The following is a 19,959-nucleotide window of genomic DNA, read 5'->3' as shown; positions in this document are numbered from 1 at the left end:
TCCATCCATGTCTGTGTCTGACTAGAGAGAGTGCAGGGTGGAACTCTGGGCTGAGGCCTCAGGACCTACCAGCTTAGTGCCTCCAACTGGGTTTTTAGAGCTCAGGTCTCTCAGTTACTCCAGTGTAAAAATGGGGATGCTGCCTGCCCTATAGGCCTCTAAGAAGACCAGTTGGCAGGCCCAGCCTCCCCTGCTTTCATCACTCATCTTGCTATTTTGTCAGAACGTGGCCACACCCACTGGCTCATGTACTGTTGGTGGCTACTTGGGCCACAGCCTCAGAGTTGAGTAGTTGGATAGAGACCATGTGGCCTGTAGCTGAAGTTACTCTCTTTTGTGCTCTTTTCAGAAACAGTTTGCCAGTCTATCCTAGCAGAAGCCATTTTTCCTATCCAGGTAGTAACTAGGCTTGACCCTGCTTTTGAGATTGGGCAAGATCAGTGCATTCAGAGTGGTATAGCCATAGACCTAGCCTAACCCATTTCTGACTCCTACAACATACTGGTAACTGTGGGGATTTTATTACTGAACAGACTGAAATTGTTGGAGACCAGAATACCTGAAATGATTGGGACACGAAGTGTGTCAGGTCTCAGGGTGTTTTGTATTGTATTTGATAGACCTTGCTAATTGATCATCATTAATAGAAATCCAAAATGCTCCAAAATACACCATGCACTCTCAAGTTTTGGGTTACAAAGCCTTCTGGATTTCAGATTTTCAGTTTTAGGGATGCTAAACCAGTACTAGCATCTCTTTCTTATCGTGGCTGTCCACCTCTCAACGTCTTACAAGTGTAAGACTTGAAGCCTGTGGAGGAGTTGAGCATCTTGTTTCCTTGTCCACTTTATGCTGCTGCTAGGTGAACAACTGCCATTTACTGTCAAGCAAAGGAATCTCATGAGTATGTGAATTCTTCTAAATCCTAAAGAACAAAGCTAACTTTGAGATTCTTGATTTACTTATTTTTTTGTGGAGCTGAGGATGGAACCCAGTGCCCTGTGCATGCTAGGCAAGCACTACCACTGAACTCCACCCCCAGCCTATCATTAATAATGGTATATTGGTTACCATGTCATTTTGTTCAGAATTATGAGTCTATTCTTTTCTAAATGAAGTTCATGTTAGGTCAGATGATAAGATCTGAAATGTTCATGTCAGTGGGGACCCTGACCTGAGGTTTGCCTGGTGCTTTGTATGAGGTGACATTGGGCATATTAAGTCCTCTTTTTTTTTTGGACTGGCGATTGAACCCAAGAGTGCTTTACCAGTCCTTTTTATTTTTATTTTTTTATTTTGAGAAAAGGTCTTGCTAAGCTGCTTAGGGTCTCTCTAAGTTGCTGAGGCTGGCCTTAGAGTTGCAATCCTCCTGCCTCAGCTTCCCACGTCACGAGGATTATAGGTGTGTGTCCTGTCCTCAAGAGGTCAAGGTATTTTTATTTTCATTTGCTTTCATTAGCAAATTATAATTTATCATGTGGGTTTATCTTTAAAAAATAGGTGGTAGGAAGGAGAAAATCCTATGCAGACTCCAAAAGCCCAGAAAGTCCAAATAAAAATAAGATTCAGCTTTAAAGAAAGAGATGGTTTTGTCAAACCAGACGGCTCCCTTCCTGGGCAGCTGTTCAGCACTTGCATCGTGTTGCATGCTCAGGTCCAGTGTGCTCCCACAGTCCCCCTTTTCTTCTCCCCGAGCAGTTCTACTCTGGGCACCGCTCCCCTCACATCCCCTACAAGCTGCTGCACCTGGTGTGGACCCACGCACGCCACCTGGCCGGCTATGAACAGCAGGACGCGCACGAGTTCCTCATCGCGGCCCTGGACGTCCTTCACCGGCATTGCAAAGGTGGGCCGCTCTGCCCCCCTGTCCTGGCGCCTTCCTCAGGTTATGACAGGAGTCTTCCTCTGAAAGGGAGCAAAGAGGGGAAGTGTGCATGCACCTCCAAAACTGGGGGACATTGCCGAGAATCCCCACTGTTGTTGCATAGACCATATATGACCATATTTTCCTAAGGAGGTTCCTTGTATTTATTTTTAAAAGAGGAGAAAGTAGTTTCACATGTCCTTTGGCAGCTGCATGGTAGGAATCCCCTGTGACCCATCATCGCGAACAGTGAAAGCTCGGAGGCCTCGGCATGTTGTGGCTGCTCTGTGGCTCCTCTGAGTTGTCGTGTCTGAGGCTTCTGAATGTGACTTGTGGTCAGAACTATCCTTCTGCCTTGGGGAGACCACAAACGATTGCTGCTCTGAAACAGAGCACTAGGATCAGGGGCCAAGCCTGTTCGCCTGCCGGTGCGTCCCTGATTTTGATTACAGTCCTGTTTTGATTCTGATCAAAGGCTTTTTATTTTAAGCTCTTTCTTGGGATTTTAATGGAACATGGCTTCTGCCTTAACATAGTCCCACAGCCTGCCTGGGAGCACGGTCCCCCTTCGCGGGTTCTTGGATATGGGTGGGATTTGATGGTTGAGGTGGGGAGGAGGCACGGTGTCTCTTAGGGTAGGAAGTTGAGATTCAGGTGGAGTGGTGGATAGCTCGAAGCATGATTGGGTCCCTTCCTTTTTTTCCTGGTTCTGGTAGAGTTCCCAGTTCCAAGGGCTTGCAGGTTGCCACGAAGCTTGGACGTGGGTTGTTGGCTTCTCACATTGCTGGTGTCTAGTTCAGTAGGTCTGAGGGAGGGTGATGCCGTGGCTGCAGGTTTAGATCTCACCTCTGAAGGCACTGCTGCAGTGAGAAGAGACCTGCTTCCCATCGGGTTCCCTGGGATATGGGCTAGTTTAGCTAAATGTAGGTGGTACCTGCCCAGCTCATTTTCTCTTGAATTGGTATCTTTTAAAGAATAAAGCAGCTGGCTTTCCTAGTGCCCTTCAGTCTTTTGAGGCTACGCTCAGGATGGTGGCCCTTGCACCAGTGCCCTGTAGAGCCTAGGTCACCAGCTCAGAGCCCCAACGCTGGACAGGAGATGGCTTGTTTGAATCAGCTCTCATGCTTTGGGTTCTGTTTTGTTGGTAATTTTTTTTTCCTCTTAAAACATATGTGCTTTTAATACTTATCCTGAGAACCAAATGAAGGTTGCTGAATAGCTTAGATTATATTGGATTTTCTTGAATGATGTGTGTCATACATGCAGAAAGAGCCACCATGAAAGATTACTAAATTAAAGATTATTACTGTCAGCAACTTATGAAGGTAATTAAGAACCTCCATAAGCAGGAGAAGTCTGTACTGAAAATTGTTTGAAAATGCATTGCTGTTAAAATGTAGAACAAAAAAACGTGAAACCACTGTTGCCCACTCCTGGAAAGAAATGTCAGCTCTTCTCATTAAAAACAAAGTCATGGACTTGGGGTGTGGCTCGTGTGTCGAGCTTGCCTGACAAGTCCAAAGCTCTGGGTTCCATCCCCAGCACTGCAAAACAAACAAACCCAAAAAATGCAGTTATCAGAGACTTGGCACAGGTCGTGGGCCTGGATGCGCTTGGTTGTGTTGTTCATGAGTTGTCAGCTCTGGGGCATCTTCAGCTCATCTTTCTTTTCATCTTCCTGAACGCACTTTCCATACCTTGTAACATTCTGCCTTGAGAATTCGAGGTTCTTTTGGGCAGTGTTTTCCTCTAATCTTAAATCTGGATGATTGCTCTCAAAACTGGACATTCTTCATTCTGTAATAATTCTGTTTTTTTGATACATAATGTATATGTAAATGGCTACATCATCATCCCCCTTTTAGCTGAATGAAGTTAATTACAGTGTACATTTTAAATATATGTTGTACTCTGCTCTTGAAGTTGTGTATCTGCTTATCTAAGTAGAGTGTGGATGGAACCCAGGGAGGACCTGGGGGTCAGGAAGTGTGGAGCTGATGAGGAACAGTGGGTTGGGGCTGCTGCAAGACATCCTGAGGGAGGCATGGTCTGGTTGAGGGAGGAGAAAGGTGCTTCTCTGATATGACTGATCCAGATCATTATTATTGGGCTTTCTCTCTGGGAAAATATTTATTCAATTATTCTGCATACGAAAAACAGAATCGATAATCCTACCAAGCTGTTAGGTGTTCGGACACTTCATTGCCGAGACAGATGCTAAGGAGAGAGAACAAAGAGCATTAGCATCTAGGTGCTTGGATCTCTCATGAGATTAAAACAATCATGCGCCCCTTTTTCAAGTCTCCGTTGGAATCACAGGTGTCTTCACCCACCTTTTAAAGTGTCAGTATTCCTGGTTTCCTCCTGTCTCTCCTGGGTGGGTGAGGGAACGTGCCGTCTGCTGTCCTGGAGATGCACAGATGTGATGACAAAGCTGTGCTCTGTCCCCAGGTGATGACAATGGGAAGAAGGCCAACAACCCCAACCACTGCAACTGCATCATTGACCAGATCTTCACAGGCGGGCTGCAGTCCGACGTCACGTGCCAGGTCTGCCAGTAAGTGCAGCCCTCAGCCAGAGACAGTCCGCTGCAGCATCAGGACCTGGGTGGGCCACACCAACATCTTAGCACAAGCCCCAGTCAGCAGAACAGTTGTGCTGGGAGTTTTTTAAGTGAACCCTTAACACTAAAGTGGAATCAGCATCGCTTGTTACACTGAGTCCTGAAGGGTAAGGGAGAAACCTCATGAACATGTGGCCCTCAGTGTTGGGGTTTCCTTCGTGTTCAATCCAGCAGGGTGTTCTTGGGAGTTATCCTTCACATTTCTTTGACATCTATCCTCTGGGTAGGTTATCTCATTATTCCACCACGGTTCCTGTGTCCATCTGCTCCCGGGTGGTGACTTTCATTCTTGCCAGGTGCAGCCACCACTTAGCACTTCAGGCCTCAGAACATGGACAAGCATCACCTGGCAGTGAAAACAGAGGACCTGGCATTCCCCCTCAGTGCACATGTGTGTTTTTATTTCAGTTTAGTTTTTTAAAGCCCTGGTCACAATCTACAAAGGTTGTTGAGAGCCCACAGTGAATATGGGGTCCTGGAAAAGGGTCCCTGCTGCTTGGTGTTGCAGATAGAGTTTTCTTTTACATAGCAGAGGTTGTTTGGGCCTTGGCTGTGAGCATTATAGTTTCTCACTGACCCAAGTTACCTACCAAGTTCTGAGCAAGGGGTTGTTTTAGATTTATATTCTGTTTAAATATCTTGGGCAAATATCCCACTCTGAAGAGTTTCCGTTTTTTAATACTTGAATTAAATCTCCAAAGAGGAGCTGGCCTTGGTAAATCCAGTGGTCTACATTCTGCAGAGTCTGCTCAGCTTGGACAGTGTACATTCAGTGTGATATATGTGTGTGTGGGGGGGGGATCTCTGTGATCCCCCTGGGCAGCAATAACCAGTTTCTGGGTATTGGTGCTACTCCAGTTCCCACATGCAGCTGAGGTATACCCAGGGATTCAGAGCCTCTGAACCTAGGGCTTGGGAAATTCACTCTTAAAATCCCTAAATGAAGGTGGTGCTCTCCCAGATTTGACATTAAGAGGCAGCCCTTGCATTACTGGATTTATACACATCCTTACCTTGGGCCACCCAGGACACAGGCTCAAGTACTCCTGCTTGAGCACCCACCCTCAGGCGTTCTTGGAGCACAGAAGCTGCCTCAGGCTGGCGCAGAAGCAGCGATGGCGCTCAGCCCTCATGGCGTTTTTCCACTTTCTGCAGCGGCGTCTCCACCACCATAGACCCCTTCTGGGACATCAGCTTGGATCTGCCTGGCTCCTCCACCCCGTTCTGGCCCCTGAGCCCGGGCAGCGAGGGCAGTGTGGTCAACGGGGAGAGCCACACCTCGGGCACCACAACACTCACCGACTGCCTGCGGAGGTAAGGCAGCCATGATGTCTGGTCAGGAGAAAGCTGTAAATTCAGGGCCAGACCAGGGTAGCATTTTCTCTCTACTGCCCAGAGTAGAGAATAGAGAGAATGTGTAACATTAGCCTACAGATGGCTGCACGTGCCCAGGAGCTCACACTGGTTGGCTCTTTTCAAATTTTTTAGTATTTCTGTCTTCTGTTTTGCACGACTGCATGTCTGTATCACAGACCACTGACCTTCTCCCACTTCACCCCAGTGAGTAGACTGTGTCACAGACCACCAGCCTTCTCCCACTCACCCCAACCCAGTGAGTGAGCTGAGAGCAAAGAGCAGAATGTGATGCTCCCCACCTTTTGTGGCAGGCAACCTGCACCATAGCGTGGACTAAACACTGGTCCTACTTCCCACATGTGTGGCCTGTCCTGCAAGTGGCTAGAACATCTGTGGTGTTTTGCACTTAACAGCCATTTTAAAGTTGTCCCTTCACTACTTCACTAGTTTAGATAGGTGATAAGACTTAGGATGCTTTTCAAAGGCTCTGCAGAGTTCTCTGTAAGGGAAGTATTCCTTAGAAGAGGGACAAGGTTTTATGATTTATCTTGCTGCATGTTTAAATTTGTTTAACTACATTGACTTTGTTGGATTGATAGGTCCAGATAGTAAATAGGGTATCAGATTGTGGAAAACAACCAACCAACCAAAAACATTTTCTAAGAGTCTTTTTAATTTAACATAGTCATAAATTTCAGTAATATAAAAGTTTGGAGAAAAGATTATGGGAAAAGAAGTTTCATGTTTTTTTCATTGTGGAAAATTATAAACCGTAACTATGAATTACTTCTAAGATGGACATTTTATGCTTTAAATTTTTCTGTGGCAAGTCTTAACAGAAGTGATAAAATATTCTTTTGTTCTTCCTTTTCTGTCCCTCTTCTTTCCCTCCTTTTTTCCTTAAAAACTCCCCTTCTGCCCCTATACTAGGGATTGAACTCAGGGCCTTGCACGTGCTAGGCAGGTGCTCTACCACTGAGCTATATACCCAGCTCTTTATTTTGAGACAAGAAGATGCCCAGGCTGGCCTTGAACTTACTTGATCCTCCTGCCTCAGCCTCTCGTGTTGCTGGGATTCCCTGTGTGCACCACCATGCCCAGCTAAAAACCTTTTAAAAATGTCTTGTAGATTTACCAGACCAGAGCACTTGGGAAGCAGTGCCAAGATCAAATGCAGTGGGTGCCACAGCTACCAGGAGTCCACCAAGCAGCTCACCATGAAGAAGCTGCCCATTGTGGCCTGCTTTCATCTTAAAGTGAGTTTTCCAGAAAACAGCCCAGTGGCAGCTTTAGGGCATTTTATAACTGGCCAGTCAGTAGGCATGCCAAAGGAGCAAGAGGGTGCGAGGCCTAATCCTGTGCTGCCTTCTGTTGCACAGATTTGTGATGGTAACAGAAAGCAAGTGACTCTAGATAGGAGTGAGCAACTTGCATTGTATGTGTATGTAAAAGTTTTATTACTTCCCAAATTCTCCCGTCTCTCCCCTAGTCTGTTTTACTTAAAGCAATTATGATCTAGTCCAGCGTTGGCAGGCTTTTTCTGGAAAGGGCCAGAAATCAATATTTTAGGCACTATATCAAATATTGATGTAGCATATTCTTATTTCAACACACCTTCAAAATGCTAAAAGAAAGGTGCTAGGTCTACAGCTGGATTTGGGTGCCCACATATAGTCCTAGAAATGCCTTTCATTTGATGGAAGGACTGTTCATTTTTGTTGCTACAGGTTAGGGTATTTGTCTTGTTTTCTGCACTTTGCTGGGTTTGTCATGAGGCCACTTTCTTGTACCCCTGGTGTTTATCATGGAGCATGATCATCATTTCAAGGCTTGACTTGAACTTCATACATCAGATCTGTGTGGGTCAGCGTCGGGTTGTTGAATCTAACTGTCAGCACTAGATGTGACCCAAAGGCAATTCAGAAAGTAAAAGGGGACACCCTGACAGCCCATGGGCTGCTGTCACTTAGTCTCCTTGATGTTCCCTCTCCCTCCTCCATTTCTGTAGCGATTTGAGCACTCGGCCAAGCTGAGGCGGAAGATCACCACGTACGTGTCCTTCCCCCTGGAGCTGGACATGACACCCTTCATGGCCTCCAGGTAGGAGTTGCTGTGTCCTGTTGGGGTGGTCGTGCAGCACCCACTTTCCAGGGTGAGGCATTTATCACAAGTAGTAAGAAGCTTACTTTTCTTAAATGTCATTACTTATCCTGATCCTACCCAAGATCCACTTAAATGAGTTGTTTTTCCTTGGATAGTTTCTTTTGAATTTTTCTCCAGCAAGTCTTTATCAGCTTTCAAACTTTGAAATTCATTGAAGTGAGATATGAGGAGAAGGAACAGATTTTGAAATGCTGATAAACAGCTGAATTTTTTGATTGTGGATTCTGTTTTTTTTAATTTCAGATGTTTATATTATAGAACACTTAAAATCTAACCTTTAGATAAACCAAGCTGCTTACTGATGTATTTGTTTTCATCCACAAACTTGGTGGCTTGCAGTGACAGTGGTTTATTTCCTCATAGTTCTAGAGGCCAGAGATCAGGGTTGGAGAGGGTCCACTTTTGAAAATCTGGCAGCGTCTGTTCCTCACCTCCTCTAGCTTCTGGTGGCTCCAGATCCTCTTGTGGCCACACCACCTCCCGTTCCCTGGCCTCAGGGTCTACCCCTGAGTCTGAGTTCCCTCAGATTCTCTCTCATAAAGACACTGGTCATTAGGGTTAGGGCCCACCCAGGTAATCTAGGCTCAGCGTCCTTGTTCACAAAGACCTTTATTCGTAAACCAGGTCACACTCACAGGTCGTGAGGATTGGGAGGTGAACATTGCTTTTTTAGGGTCTATAGTCCAGCTCACTGCACCGTCTCAAGCGAGTTTTTGTGGTTAGGTATCCACATCTTCCCCTGTCCTTTCTTTTGGTGGCCCTGTCCCCGAGGTCCACAGGTTTCCATCCCAAATACAATGAGATTCTCAGAACGACAGCTCTGCCTCGTCAGCCCACCCTGGGAAAACGAGTCAGCGTGACCTTGATTCCCGTGTCGGGGAGGGGACGCAGTGGTGCTGCTTTTACCTGGGTCTCAGAGATCTCATTGTCTTCTGTTAGCCTTTGGTGGGTGAATGCCTTAAACACAACTCGGGACTTCTTGTTTCCAGGAGCCCCTCCCATTTCCTCAAGTGCTGGTGGAGGGGTAAGCAGTCTTTGATCTTTCTGAGGAAGCTGGTGATGGTCTAACTTACACTCCACCCGTGGGAGGATGGCTCATCACAGACTCCTGGGGGCAGCAAAGGCCTGGGGGGATCTACTGGAGAGAGTGCGCCCTGCTCCCCACTGCAGCATGGACAGTCTCTGCTTAGAGCCTGTGACGTGCCCCCTCTCGCGGCGTTTGTGGAATCCTTCTCAGTGTTGGTGATTGTCAGAGCCTCCTGTCTCTGATGCTGAGTCTTGCTGCTCTTTGTTACAGTAAAGAAAGCAGGATGAACGGGCAGTACCAGCAGCCCACAGACAGCCTCAGCAACGACAACAAGTACGTGGTGGCTTGGGAGATGCCCCAGGCGGGGTTGGCAGGGTGGGCACATGGGGAGCAGCACCAGCAGAAGTCCCTTTTCCTGTGGCCTCTGAATTGCTTCCTCGTCTGCCTCCCGTTACTTCTGTTAGCAAAGGCTGTTTCCGGTGGGGGGCTGCCCCTGCCCAGGCTTCTGACTTCCTTCAGGCCTAAGGGGCTCTGTTCTGCCTGCCATTGGTACTGGAGAAAGGTGGCACAGGTAGAGTGGGTACCGCTGCCTCCACCACTGATCCCCACTTCTACCGAGTGTGGCTCTGGGGATTGCACCCCGGTGAGAGCTAGGAGGGCTAGAAGGCAGGTCCAGCTCCCTCCCACTGCCGCTGGTGTTGGGTTAGGTCAGGTCAGTGGCCACCTGGCCTGCCTGGGCTGGGAGTGCCCTCAGTCAGCTCTTCTCTTCCCCACTCCTCCTCCTACCAGGTACTCCCTGTTTGCTGTCGTTAACCACCAAGGGACCTTGGAGAGTGGCCACTACACCAGCTTCATCCGTCAGCACAAAGATCAGTGGTTCAAGTGTGATGATGCTATCATCACCAAGGCCAGCATCAAGGACGTGCTGGACAGCGAAGGGTACGTGGCTCCTGTGGGGGCTGGAGGAGGCCCATGGTTGCAGCCCCTTTGTCATTTGGGTCCAAAGCCACGTCTCTTTCTAGTACCTCAGAGTGACTCTTGATGTTCACATTATTTCCTGAAATAATGAGCGCTCCTTCCAGGTAGGACAGCACCTAGGTGGGCGGTAGAGAGGAGAGTGTGTCATTAACGCCCAGTTCAGAGTAGGTCTGTGTGTTGATGAAGTGCAACCTTGAGAGCATTGCAAGAGCCAGCTACCCTGTCGTGGTGGTCATAGGAGCAGTAGGCCCACCGTGAGGGCAGTGTCCTTCAGGGACAGAAGAGGCAGTGCCAGAGGAGTCGGATGAGCTCTGGTAACTTCCTGGCAGGCAGCGGGTGGTTAGGTCGCTTTGATGGGGACAGGGCAGTTCAGCAGGGGGACTCTTGTCCCTGAGGACTCAAAAACCAGAACCAGCCAAGAAGTCAGATGCAGGCCACATGCACACGTGCTTGCTTGGCGTGGGCTGTTGGATTTGAATGTCTTACGAACTGGAATAAGGCCAGTATTCCTCTGCCTCCTCAGATACCTGCTGTTCTACCACAAACAGTTCCTGGAGTACGAGTAGCCTCATCCACAGCTGGTCAGAGAAAAGGAGGGCGAGGAGTTGGCAAGCCTCACCAGAAGACCCCCAGCTTCCCCGACATGGCACCACCACGGCACCCCTCCTGTGTAGATGAGCCTGCACACGTGATCCTTCTGCACCCGGGAGTCAGGGGTCAGAGTGGACGTGAACCGCCCTCCCGAGCACACGTCAGGACGGTGCCCTGGATGGGAAAGGAGCCGAGGGAGTCTGTCACTGGCGTCTCTCCTGTGCTCCTCAAAACTGGGAGATCTGGGGTTGGGGCACCCTCGTGGCATGAAACTGCCTCTGCCTGGTGCTTCCTTTTGTCCTACCACGCACACAGTTTAAAAAGGTGCCCACCTGATGAAAATAATGGGTCCACCGCGTGTAGACCAAGGTGGAGGCCAGGGCAGAGGCCTGGGGCGGCTGCGGGCTAAGTGTGGGCGGGGAGCCCATCCTCCCACTGTCTCCTGCAGCTGGAGGCTGACCCGGGGCCCAGGGCCTGGGGGCGCTGGTGCAGGTTCCCAGCACGTCTGCTCTGCAGGTAATTTAGTGTCAACTGCATGTGGAAGCATCAGCCCAGGTGTTCTCTCAGTTTTCTAGAAATAGACATTTTCTTATCCCCTTTCCCTTTTCTCTTTTTCCAAGATGGTGAATTTCATAAATGTAATAATAGTAAAGTGAATGACTATTGAGTTTATAATGAAATCTAGATCATTTCTTTATTCTCAAGAGTGAGTCTTGCTTTTTAATTGGTGCTGTTCTGTTGTGCCCTTTCCCACCCCGCTCAGCCGCTCTCCCCCTTCTGTGGTTCGCAGCAGGCAGAGGTGGCGGAGGAGGACGGGGGACAGGGCTGCAGCTCAGATCCAGTGTCTTGATCTTGGAGTCAACGGAGCGTTGTCCCGTGGTTCCATGGTCCCTTTCCCCCATTTTCCTCCTGATCTTTGGTCTTGCTGCCTGGGCAGGGCCGCGTGGTGGCTGGTGTGTGGGGTCTGAAGCTGAGTGGCCCTGCTGGAGGCCAGGTGCCTCTCTGCACTTGCTGTGACTTCAGTTGGAACAGGAATGAAATGCTTTTGTGATGAGGTGGTTTCGGAGCTGGTTGAGGAAGTTCCTTGTAAGATATCTTGCATGTATCTAGCTATTCAAACCCAAACTTAGATTGTTAGTCCACTTTTGAGAAATCACAACCTGGGGGCCTGGGGACGGAAGCGCTATTGGGACCTAGTTTGTGAATGGCCATCTCTGCAGCTCTGCCTGCCCGGGAGCGCTGTCTGCATGGACTGCAGGGTCCTGGTGTTGGGGAGAAGGAAGTGAGCGGTCTCAGGGCTAGCTAAAGAGCCGACGGGTGAGAATCTGAGGCTCTGTGGGCTCTAGGGTCTCTGCTATAGGTAATATGTGAACAGTGAGTTTGGCTGTGTTCCAGTAGTCCTTTATTTATGGGCCCTGAAATTCGAATTTTGTATAATTTACATGTGTCAAGAAAATAAATTTTTTTTAACTATTTGAAAATAAGAAAATTTCTCATAGTTGACAGGCCACACAAAGGTAGGCAGGGGACCTGAGCTGAGAAGCTGCTGCTTACTCAAAACCCAAGAAACCCAAACACCTGCCACGGGGTCGGCAGGTACAGTGGAGCCTCGTGGTGCGGTCTGTGCACACTTCCCAGTTCATCTCTGTTGTGTTTCTGTGTTCAAAGAATATAAACTAAAGCATGTGTTTAAATAAGCATTATTGGAAAGCATGGACGGCCAGGTTCTCAGGCACAGCCCCAGGCGGCCGTCTGTGTACTGTGCTGTGAAGATCTTCTTGGGAACAGATTTTTGTCTTTTAATCAGGAACAAGTCTTTTGGAAAGGAGGCTGAACTGAAGGCAGCCTGCAGGCGTCTGAACGGGGAGCCTCAGCACCCTGACTTGCAGGGTGTACAGACGCAAGTGTGAAGCCAGCAGGTGAGCCGGCTGGGCTTTCTGGTCCGTCACCCTTGGCTGGGCTGGGCCTGTGTCCTCCGTGGCCACACCCCTCCGGTCTCAGCTTGTGCCACTGTACTGGGACTGTAGAAGGGGAGGAAGATGGAGCTGCGCTCCTCTTTATAGGCACCATTGGAGACGTCCGTATTCAGGTGGATTCCCTCCTTTACTGAGGCTTTGGCACTCTTAGCACTTAGCTCTGTCCAGCTGGGAGACCCCTGGACACTCAGCTCGTGTTGGGCCTTGCCCTCAGCCAGGACCCTCAGCACTGGGTCCATGTTTCTGCTCATGTGACTTGACTTTGTGAGGAGCAGCATATTTATTTGATGGGTTTAGGGATCCCTTGTTTTAGCTCCCCGTCTGGCTCGTCAGTCAGGAGAACGGTTTTACCATTTCCCAGTTAACCACCCTGTGTAGGGAGGTGTTCAGATTGTCCCAAAGTTGTCTTACCGTGAAGGGACTCGTTGGGTGACACCCCCTGCACGTTCATGACCGTGTGCCAGGAAGAGTCTGCACGTCTGAGATGCTGGCTGTCATTCAGTGCTTCATGGTGAGACAGGTGGACTCGCCCTCTTCAGGAGTCTGGAGGCAAGGTTTTTGAGCTGGGTGGAGTGCTGGGGGCCTGGGTGGCCTGAGGGTGGTGTGGACAGCGTCCCTGTGCCTGGGACTCCTCAGCCAGGCAGCAGCCAGGGGCCGGGCCGGGGCTCTGCTCCCCTGGACCCCAGGATGGCCCCTGCGCGTCCCTGTTAGCAGCATCCCTGAGACATACCTGAGTGCTCTTGTGTTTTGGCTTGGTGTGTATGCTTTGACTTGTGTAAAATCGCAGTTCTTTTGACAATTCAAAGTGACTCGTTTCATTTACTATAACTTTAAAAACAAAAATTGTAAAAAAAAAAAAAATTCCAATGATTGTGTTGTGGTTGGAGATTTTATTACCAAGATGTTTACACCTGCCCTTTCCCTGTCGTTTTGAGGGGCTGTTTGGCGCTCTGCTCCCTGATGGCTTGTAGTCTTTCCTATGTCATAATAAAGCTACGTTTTATTCTGCAGTCTGGACCGTTCTTTCCTTACCGACACAGGGTGGCCGGAAGTGTGAGCCTCGGAGTGCAAGCATCAGCTGGAGAAGTGGCCTGGCCCCATGGTCGTGCTAGGCCTGGGAAGCCCTGTGCACCCTTCCTTGGCCCACTGCTGTTTGACCTCATTTCTCCTTGTATGGACAGGAAGAGGACGTGGAGGGCTCAGGACAGCCACATGCCTTCAGACTGGCGTGCATGAGAGTCGCCCGGGGACCCTCAGGGGCAGGAATGGTGCCGGGGTGGGATCGGCTGGCCTGGTTGTGGCACAGGAGGTGCACTGGTAGCAAGCTTCCCAATGATGAGAAAGCTGCGGGTGTAAGCAGAGGAGAAGTAGAGCCATGGCTTTGTGTCTGTCAGATTTTTTTTTTCAGTGCTGGGGATGAAACCCAGGGCCCTGTGCATGATAAGCCAGCACTCTACCACTGAGCCACACCGCCAGCCCAGCTGGGTGTATTAAGAGGCAGTTCCACATTCATACCTTGATTCTCAGACTTGTGTGTTGGCTGGCTGTGTCGGGGGGTTGGGGTGGGTCATATAATAGTTAAAGCACCGTATTTCCCCTGTCACAGCCCCATCCCTTCACCATTACCAAGTTCTCCATAAGCCCAGCAGCTTCCAGGTGGTATGTTAGAGCAGCTAAGTCCCACAGATGAGTGCCTGTTCCTCAGTGTGGATTGGGCTTTGACCAGAGTAGTCACTGGTGGGGCCCTGAGACAGGGTGGAGGTACAATGGGCAAGCGAATCCGTACCTAGACATGGCTGCCCTCTAGTGAAGGCAAACAGCCCTTTCATGTTGAAAGAGACCCGGTTGAGCCTCCTGGGAAATGACACTGGGCCCAGAATTGGCCAGAGTCTGTCTGGGGCAGATGAGGAGCTTTGGGAGTGCCACCTGGTGGGCCTTGGTGAGGGAGGGCGTATGATGTTGATCCTGTAGGGCCTTATTGCTGTGCAGTGGCTATGTTCACGGGCCCCCTGAGCAAGTGAAGGGCTAAGAGAAGTGGGCCACATGCATAGGACGCCATTTAAGAGTCCCTCGTGGGAATTCTCTGTGCTCCCACTGAAGAGGTCAAAGGGAGCATGAATCTAGACATCTTCATAGTGTCTGTTCAGCACAAGGATGATGTGCTGCAGCCCACTTTGTGTGTTCCCTGACATTCAGTGCTTTGGGATCCCAGCCAAGGAAGTGACAGTTGAGCCAGTGGGGGGTTGGTGGTTCCACACAGGACACCACAAGCAAAAGTCCTGGGGCCGCAGAGGTCCTGGTGAGTGCTGAGGCCCAAGAGGCTGGGGAGAGGAAAGACCACACTGAATCTTCACAGACTCCACCCTCAGCCACCTCAGGACAATGGGGGAGCAGGTAGATCACTTCCTACAGTTAAGGACTGCCAGACTAGTTGAACTGTGTTCTAGGCACCCCTGAGAAGTTAAACAGTGAGAGAAGGTCACGAAGGTATCATACGCATGTCAGCCTGCAAAGGAAGAGAGCTGTGGGCCCCATCTTTTTCACTGATGCACTGGGGGTGAAAGGACCAGGCACAGAGTTGTATCCTGCATCAGGTAGACCCTGGGGTCCAATTTCAACCAGAGTGAACCTGAAGCCCCAATCTGGACCAGTTCAATGGCTGCCTTCAAGTGTGCACACACACCCCTGAAATCACACCTGTTTTACTCCAGGACCTGGGAACTCATCTGAGACAATATCCATGCAACGAATTCCCCAAGGCGAATCCAGACTGTTTAAGCCCCTCCCGCCCCATCCTGCCGCCCACAGGAAGCAGTCGATGCTGTGGAGAGCACCCGCTTCTCAGAGGAGATGGGAGTTCTCACTGGGGCTCTGCGGGGTCCTGAACTAGCGATTCCCCTCTGAGGCCCCCAGACCCTCATCTGGAAAATGAGAGGAGGGGGAGGCTATCAGGAATGGTTGGAAGGTTCCCCGACCTTTTCCTCCCTGTTCCCCTGGTGGTGGCACAAAAAAAGTCACAAGTGATTTAAAGTGGGAGCCAGCAGAGCGTCCTTAGTCCATTTCTGACACTCGTAAAGAAGGGACATTTATTGTCTCATGGTCTGAGGTCTAAAGACATGGTGCCAGCATCTGCCGAGCAGCTCCGTGCCACGTCTTCACGTGGTGGGCACCACAGGGTGACACGCTGCACGGGTGCTACAGAGCACACACTCCTAGCCCAGCCTCTCCTGCCACAGGCTCCCCACACTGCTGCCCTGGGCACCAGATATCCAGCATGAGATCTTTTGGGGACACACACCACAGCAGCGAGGAAGTCATTTTTGTGGATTGTTAACAACTGGAAAGTCTAAAAAGACAAGACGATCCTGTCTGACCCGCAAGTCCATTCATTTCAACAACTATTTAATGTTCCATATCAAGAAGGGACCAAAGCCGAAGTCTTCCCCACGAGGAGGGCGCGGTCTGGCGGGCGGGTAGAAGTGGGCTTGTGCTGTGGCAGGGAGACAGGGCCAGTGTGGGTGAGGAAGGGTGTTCAATGTGACCACCTTGGAGCTGAGGCCTGCAGTACCGAGGAGCACCGGGCCATCAAGGTGGGACATTCCAGGTAAAACACCTGGCCGCGGATGGGGCGACCTGGGGAGTTCAGTGTAGTCTATCCATTGAGTCAGTTCTAAGAGTGGAGTGTGGGCAGTCAGCTGTGCCTCTGTCACTGTCTGGTGCTCACTATGAGCCAGTGGGGTGACTGCCTGGTTGTTGAGAGCCACAGCCAAAGGGGCCCCAGCAAACTTCCAGCTGCGGGCTGATGATTGGCTCACAGCGGCCCCAGCAACATCTAGCTGATTGGCTCCTCTGCGGTGATGCTCATTGGGCTGTTTCCCCGCCCTTCAGACTGCAAAGCTGATGATTGGCTCACAGCGGCCCCAGCAACATCTAGCTGATTGGCTCCTCTGTGGTGATGCTCATTGGGCTGTTTCCCCGCCCTTCAGACTGCAAAGCTGATGATTGGCTCACAGCGGCCCTAGCAACATCTAGCTGATTGGCTCCTCTGCGGTGATGCTCATTGGGCTGTTTCCCTGCCCTTTCAGACCACGGAGCTGCTCATTGGGGAACTTCTTTGGCTCCGCCCACATGACCCAGCCAATCGGCCTCAAGAGCAGGAGGATTGTGGGAGGTTGAGAGGCTGGTGTGGGGGTGAGAGGCTTGTGGAAGCCCGTGGTGGCAGTTGGGCTCTGAGGGTTTTTTCCTGAGGAGCTGTTTTGTTTGTCGTTTGTAGTTCTAAAAATAAAGTTAGTTTCTTTTGACAAGTGGCTCCTGAATTCTGCCCAAACAGACTGCGGCATTTGGTGGCTGGCACGGGGAGCAACTGAGGGTAAGTAAACTGCTCGCCCCTGAGGGCAGGGCGAGAGGATGGGTAGCCATTTTAAGATTCCTCTTTTGTTTTGCTTCATTTTTGTTTTAAGTTGCCTGTCTCTGGAGATGAGTGAGAGGGAAGAAAAACCGCTCACATCTGAGGAAAAACTATTTCCGTCTGAGGAACAGATAGGGAGAAAGGCTATAATGAATTTTTGTTATCCCATTTTTATTTCATTCTGTCTCGGTTTTGTTTGGCGTCATCTTGTTGGGTTGTGTTATAGTAGAAATACGGGATCAGAAATTAGTAAAAAACAAACCGAAAGAGTGTTAAGTAAATTGTTAGAGGAAGGAGGCATCCCAGTAAAATCAAGAGCAGTCAGGGCATACGTTGATACAATACAAAAATGTAGCCCATGGCTTTTTAAGGAGGAGTTGTTAGATATATCACAATGGAACCATCATGGTGAAGATTTAAAAAGAATAGAAAAGAAAAGCCCAGGAACTCTGCCAGTTGGCACATTGACATTGTGGGCGTTGGTATCTTGTTTGCTTAGTCCAAAGCCTTCAGTTCAGACAATGGTAGAGGAAGGAAAAGACATATTGATTCAAGTAAAAGAGAAGGTCTCTCGAACTAGTCAGACAGAGAAAAAGATTCAAGTAAAAGAGAAGGCCTCTGGAACTAGTCAGACAGAGGAAGAAAGTGGAAAGCAGAAAAAGCCATCAGGGGAAAAGTTACAACAGGAGACTGCTAATAACACCTTTCTATCAGAGAGCGTAGATGTCCAATCAACAGCACCACCTCCATATGCTAGGAGGCTCCCAACCCCCGCAGTTGATAGTTGGGATCCAGATATTTGGATATTTGGATTCCAGAGAGATTAACCAAGGTCCTGACCCAGTAATTGTCTGGAGTTGGGGGGTCTGTTTGTGTGTTTCCACAGGAAGAACAGCAGCCAATTTGGATTCCAGAGAAATTAACTAAAGTCCTGACCCAGTGATTGTCTGGAGTCGGGGGCCTGTTTGTGTGTTTCCACAGGGAGAACAGCAGCCGATCTGGATTCCAGAGAGATTGACTAAAGCGATTTCTACAGACCAAAAAGAAGATGATTTGGCTCAAATCCATAACAGCTGATATCCAAAACTCCAATTTGGCTATCCTTACATCTGCAACAGAACCAGGATGCTTTTTTCAATATCTATTTTATTATTGCCCTTTCCCATATCATGAAGTTCTATTTTGTTTTTTGAGCTCATACAGATCTAGGTTAATATTTTGCTGATCAGTTCTATTTTTTTGACTACAGAGTTTTTAAACATTGCAATGGAGATTTCACCTGTAAAAAGTTATAAGGCCTTTACTATTATGTTATGTGTTGTATGTATTATATTATGTGTGCACATTTGTGTTTTGTGTTATATGTTTGAATGTACATATGTCCATGTATCATATATGATGAGCGCTCATGAAAAAATGGATCCAAATATTTTTTTTTATTCACTTGATTTAAATGGTTTAATTTAAATTGGGTAAACAACTATTGAGGATTGTTTTAATATGTGAACAAAAAAGGAGGTTAACAGATCTGTTTATTTTCTTTCACCTTTTTTTCATTATATTTAATAATTCTCTTCAAGACAATGTAAATTATTAAGAAAATTGTTTTCTTTTAGTGCCTTCTGGAATGTTACATAATTTTTTCTTTAGCCATTATTGCCAGAATTCCTATCTTCATCACAGTGCCGGTGAAGACAAAGATAAAACCAATCTACAGCTTCTGCAATAGCCATCACTGAACTGTTTGCAGAACTTGCCTGGATTATGTATCACTTGTATGCATTGTGAACTCACCTGTATGCATTGTGAACTCACCTGTATGCATTGTGAACTATCTGTTGGTGCAACAACTTGTGGTAGTGTTGGGGTATTTTTGCTGATGATGTCATCGGTGGTACAATTTTTCCAAAAGGAGCCGTCAATTGGCTTGGTGTATCTTCCTCCCTTCTGCTTGTCATGATCGTTCAGCTAAAATTTGGGGGCCAACAGAGGTGAGGCAAAGAACCTCACCCCCCCACACTGGTACCTCTGCACAGGTGTGGCTGTATACTGGACCGGTAGTCAATGATGGGTAAGATCCAATTACAATGGTACCAACCTAAGACAGGAGGCTGACGCCCTGAGGTCAGCTCATCTGATGACGGGTAAGGACCATATGTAGTATTGGACAACCTAAGGCAGGCACGGTCCCTAAGCCACATGCTTGTTGTTTAAACAGAGAGAGGGAGATGTTGAGAGCCACAGCCAAAGGGGCCCCAGCAAACTTTCAGCTGCCAGCAAACTTCCAGCTGCCAGCTGATGATTGGCTCACAGCGGCCCCAGCAACATCTAGCTGATTGGCTCCTCTGCAGTGATGCTCATTGGGCTGTTTCCCTGCCCTTTCAGACCACGGAGCTGCTCATTGGGGGACTTCTTTGGCTCCGCCCACGCAACCCAGCCAATCGGCCTCAAGAGCAGAAGTGTGGGAGGTGGAGAGGCTGGGGTGGGGGTGAGAGGCTTGTGGGAAGCCGGTGGTGGCAGTTGGACTCTGAGGGTTTTTTCCTGAGGAGCTGTTTTGTTTGTCATTTGTAGTTCTGGAATTCACCATGCTTCCTGTGCTAGAGTGTGCATGTGGTTTCTCCTGCCTGGTCAGAGCCTTCATCGCTGCATGTGAGGTTCCAGCCTCCCTCATCCGTCGAGGGTTAAGTTTAACCTCTGCAGTGGAGGCCAACGACTGGGCAATACAGACCCCGCTGCCTGTGCTCCAGTCCCAGTTGTGGATGTCTTTGGCAAGTCACTTGAGCTCTCCAGACTCAGTTTCTTCATCTTTAAAATGGGGAAAATGTAAAAACTGCCAGGGGCTGGGTGTAGGGCAGGCTGGGTGTGGAACTCAGGGGACTGTCACAGAGTCTCTGTCCGTTTTCTGTTGCTAGTACACCATGCCACAGACTGGGTTTGTTGTAAAGAAAAGAGGTTTTTATTTATCTCACAGTT

General features: G+C 49.0%; 1 protein-coding gene and 1 long non-coding RNA gene across 4 annotated transcripts in view; one reads left to right on the top strand and one right to left on the bottom strand.

The window, feature by feature from the left end:
* Positions 1-13,588, top strand: part of Usp22 (ubiquitin specific peptidase 22) — a 37,735-nt gene extending 24,147 nt beyond the window's left edge. For all 3 annotated transcript variants that reach the window (XM_005339442.3, XM_078043052.1, XM_078043053.1), the window contains 8 exons: positions 1,699-1,846; positions 4,316-4,421; positions 5,643-5,801; positions 6,973-7,099; positions 7,852-7,943; positions 9,304-9,366; positions 9,823-9,972; positions 10,535-13,588. In XM_005339442.3, the coding sequence (XP_005339499.1) occupies positions 1,699-1,846; positions 4,316-4,421; positions 5,643-5,801; positions 6,973-7,099; positions 7,852-7,943; positions 9,304-9,366; positions 9,823-9,972; positions 10,535-10,577 (888 nt within the window). In that variant the 3' untranslated portion in view covers positions 10,578-13,588. The remainder of the gene's footprint in view (positions 1-1,698; positions 1,847-4,315; positions 4,422-5,642; positions 5,802-6,972; positions 7,100-7,851; positions 7,944-9,303; positions 9,367-9,822; positions 9,973-10,534) is intronic.
* LOC120884255 (uncharacterized) overlaps positions 1-19,959 on the bottom strand; it is a 205,936-nt gene that overhangs the window by 167,120 nt on the left and 18,857 nt on the right. The gene's annotated exons all lie outside the window — the stretch shown is intronic.

Source organism: Ictidomys tridecemlineatus, chromosome 3 (genome assembly GCF_052094955.1).
Source record: "Ictidomys tridecemlineatus isolate mIctTri1 chromosome 3, mIctTri1.hap1, whole genome shotgun sequence".
Classification (NCBI taxonomy): Eukaryota; Metazoa; Chordata; class Mammalia; order Rodentia; family Sciuridae; genus Ictidomys; species Ictidomys tridecemlineatus.
This window is presented reverse-complemented; position numbering and strand designations above follow the sequence as displayed.